Genomic DNA, 3,974 nt, shown 5'->3' with positions numbered 1-3,974 from the left:
CACCCAAGTCAGAGCTTCAAGCATGTCCATACCCCAGATGGTGTGCCCTACACCCATTAGCTGTGTATATACCCATACACCCCTCCACCCCTTGCCATCTTCCCAACACCTGATGAATGTTATTACTATATGTGGACTTAAGAGTTGATCAGTTAATACCAATTTGATGGTGAGTACATGTGGTGCTTGTTTTTCCATTCTTGTGATACTTCACTTAGTAGAATGGGCTCCAGCTTTATCCAGGATAATATAAGAGGTGCTAGATCACCCCTGTGTTTTGTGGCTGAGTAGAACTCCATGATATACATGTACTACATTTTATTAATCCACTCATGTATTGTCAGGCACTTGTGTTGTTTCCACATCCTTGCAATTATGAATTGTGCTGCCATAAAAATTCGAGTGCAGATGTCTTTTCTATAAAAATGTCTTTTGCTCTTTTGGGTAGATGCCTAATAGTGCTATTGCTGGATCGAATGGTAGTTCTTGTAGCTCTTTGAGTTATCTCCAAATTCTTTTCCACCGAGGTTGTACTAATTTGCATTCCCACCAATAGTATAAGAGTGTTCTTGTCTCTCCACATCCTCTCCAGCATTTGTTGTTTGGGGATTTTTTTGATAGAGGCCATTCTCATTGGAGATAAGTGATATATCATTGTGGTTTTGATTTGAATTTCCCTGATGATTAGAGATGTTGACCATTTTTCATATATTTGTTGGCCCTTAGTATATCTTCTTTTGAAAGTTTCTGTTCATGTCCTTTGCCCACTTTTTTTTTTAAGTTTGTAGTAATTTATTACAGCCCACTTTTTGATCCCAGAATTCACATCATCAGTGCCTTTATCCCTGCAAATTAAGGAACTTATAAAACACACTGAAGGATTTTCACAAGGTTGTTCATGATTATCAAGACCTTAGGGTATATCTTATTAAGGGACCCTAATCCATTATTTTGAAATAACCACAGAGAAGTGAAATAAGTAAAACTGATCAAACATATTTATGAACAGTTTGCACAGTGAAAAGTATAATTGTATGAAGTTGGGGATGTATATTAAAAGGGACAGAATGATATAGAATTATATTTTTGATTCACAATGAGTGCTTATTCATGATTTCATAAAACATCAAATAAAAATGATGTAGAACTATATGAATTTAGAATTACTTTATTATTTAAGTTTACTTTATGGGACACAGACTTATTATATTAATTATTAAATTTAACATCATCTGAAAGAAATAATTTAAAGCACTTTCAAATATAATCTAGTTTCTCTTATCTCTCTCTCTCTCACACATATACATGCAAACACACACACACCCTTGAATCTTTGAATTAAGACAAGAATTACTTTCACATTTGGTGGCACAGAACCTGTAGCCAAAGATAATAAATGATTATCCCCAAAGGCACACAGCTTGTGTATCACTCTGTGTTGATGGGCTTACACTTACTCATTAATGAATTTTTGCCTTTCAGGCAATGACATTGAGTTTTTGCTGAATTCACTAATATGTTTTTGAGACAATTGAGACAGTTGACTACCAAGGGCTATAAAACTTTTTTAAAGTAAAGATCAACAAAGAAGCCGAGTGTGGTGGCTCATGCCTATAATCCTAGCACTCTGGGAAGCTAAAGTGAGAGGGTTGCTTAGGGTTAGGATTTGGAGATCAGCCTGAGCTAGAGTGAGACCCTGTCTCTACCAAAAATAGAAAAACTTTTCTGGGCATGGTGGTCAACCTGTAGTTACAGCTACTCAGGAGGCTGAGACAGGAAGATTGCTATAGCCCAGGAGTTTGAGGTTGCTGTGAGCTATATTGATACTTGCACTCAAGTCCAGGCAACAGAGCAAGACTCTGTCTCAAAAAAAGAAAAGATCAACTAAAGTTTTGAATTCAACATGGAATTCTCATAACCCCCACATTGAAATAAAATTAATTTACTGAGTCAGGTGGAAGCTGCCTTGTCGAACAAGTAAGTCCTGAGTGTCTTAGTTTTCTTAAGTTAGAATTTTTCCCACCTTAAGTTTTTCCACCATTGTTCACTGTCCAAATCATCTCACTATTTTTTCTTTTTCCCCAGAGTAAATTCTATTTGTGTTAACCATGGCTTCATTGTTGTATACTACAAAAGCATATATGATTGATCAAGGTTTACAGTGAAAATAATTTATATTTAAAATCATGGTCTCTAATTTTTTAAATAAATTTCTATTTGCATATGTTTTATCTTAAATGTATTTCAACTAATGATCTCTTAATTTCATTAGCCTCTAGGGTCGAATAAAGGGCTTTGAGGGTGATATAACTGGATGTTGAATGTTGGAAGATTACTAAATTGTGTCAATATGTGTATTAATATTAACTTGTGATAGTAGTGGCATGTTTTTCTAAAAGACAGGATCATTTCTAATTTACTTCGGATTCATTTATAAATAATTTTTGACAAATATATTTTCTAAACTTTCTGGATATCTTCTCCTCTAGATATTATACCATTTTTCCTTTTAAACTAGAGTTAATTCGTAGTTAGGATTAGGAAGAAAAGAAGCATTGACTTGGTAAAATTCAATATTGTAAAGCAGATATCCTCTAAAGAGGATAAGTGCTATGTAAATTTCACCAGGAGTTGATTGTTTCTTTCTTGGTCTTGTTCCACTTGTGCACTTTGTGCCACTTGGTACATTGTTCCCTAATTGTTTATATGTCTGACATCTTTTGTGGAAGGAAAACACATCCACCCCTGCTTCTTAGGTCTTTTTTTGGGGGTATCATCTTGTCCTGACCCAAAACTCCTTAGTCAGTGCCCTTCTTAGGGCAGCTTTCACATCCTTGTTCCTCAGTGTATAGATGAAGGGGTTGAGGGTGGGTGTGACAATGCCGTAGAAGACAGCCATGATCTTTCCCCGGTCATGAGAGTAGCTAGAGGGGGGCTGGACATACATACTGATGGCTGTAAAGTAGAAGAGGGAAACCACCAGCAAATGTGAAGCACAGGTATTAAAGGCCTTCCAGCGACTTTCAGCAGAGCAGATTCTCATTACTGCTCGAGCAATGAGCATGTAAGTGCCCAAGATAAAAGTGAGTGGCACCAGGAGAAGCAAAGCCCCTAGCACATTGAGCTCAGCTTCATTACCACTCATATCAGTGCAAGATAGTTTCAGAAGGGCAGGAACTTCACAGAAGAAATGGTCTATCACCCTCCGTCCGCATCTTGGGGCCACTACTGTGAGAGTGGACTGGACAAGGGAGTTAGCAAACCCACTAATCCAGGTTCCAGCGGCCATGTGGATACAGCGTCTCTGGTTCATGATGACTGGGTAGTGAAGGGGTTTGCAAATGGCAGCATAACGGTCAAAAGCCATGATGGCCAGAAGTATACATTCAGTGGAACCCAAGGCCAAAAATATATAGAGTTGAGTGACACAACCACCGTAGCTAATAGTCTTTGCTGGTCCCTGAAGGTTGACTAGCATCTGTGGAACGGTGCTGGTAGTGTAGCACAGGTCTAGAAGGGATAGATTTGAGACAAAAAAGTACATAGGACTGTCAAGCTGAGGATCCAGGCGGGAAACTAGGATAATGGAGATATTTCCAAATAGGGCAAATATGTAGGCCACCAGAAAGATTACGAAGAGTGGTGTCTCCAGCCAGGGATGGTCAGAAAATCCCAATAGGATGAAATCATCTAGTGAGCTTTGATTGTTGATCCACATATTAGCACTGAAAGGTGAAATTCCAGCTGAGACTTCTAAATGCCCAGTGCTAGGAATGGAAATCAATGTTAAGAGGAAACCACTGAGAATTAGAGGCCAGAGATGCTGAGATGAAATTCTTATTATTGCTGTAATATGCATCTATATTCTGATTACAGTGAACTGATGCCATCTGCATCTATATCCTGATTATGGTAACATGTTAAGTCAGCACTGTAAGTGGGATATTGAATGTTTGCTGAGACAAGAAGAAACA

At 37.9% G+C, this 3,974-nt stretch overlaps 1 protein-coding gene across 1 annotated transcript; it reads right to left on the bottom strand.

Moving 5' to 3' along the window:
- Positions 1 to 2,773: 2,773 nt before the first annotated feature.
- LOC105859660 (olfactory receptor 2B6-like) lies at positions 2,774 to 3,718 on the bottom strand. Its single transcript, XM_012743646.1, has one exon. The coding sequence runs from the start codon at positions 3,716 to 3,718 to the stop codon at positions 2,774 to 2,776; it is 945 nt and encodes a 314-aa protein (XP_012599100.1).
- Between the last annotated feature and the right edge of the window lie 256 nt (positions 3,719 to 3,974).

Source organism: Microcebus murinus, chromosome 5 (genome assembly GCF_040939455.1).
Source record: "Microcebus murinus isolate Inina chromosome 5, M.murinus_Inina_mat1.0, whole genome shotgun sequence".
Taxonomy (NCBI): domain Eukaryota; kingdom Metazoa; phylum Chordata; class Mammalia; order Primates; family Cheirogaleidae; genus Microcebus; species Microcebus murinus.
Note: the sequence above shows the minus strand (reverse complement) of the source record. Positions and strands in the feature narration are given on the sequence as shown.

Bases quoted from the DNA above. Each gene is read 5' to 3' on its own strand.
- LOC105859660 (XM_012743646.1), bottom strand. From the start codon at position 3,718: ATGTGGATCAACAATCAAAGCTCACTAGATGATTTCATCCTATTGGGA.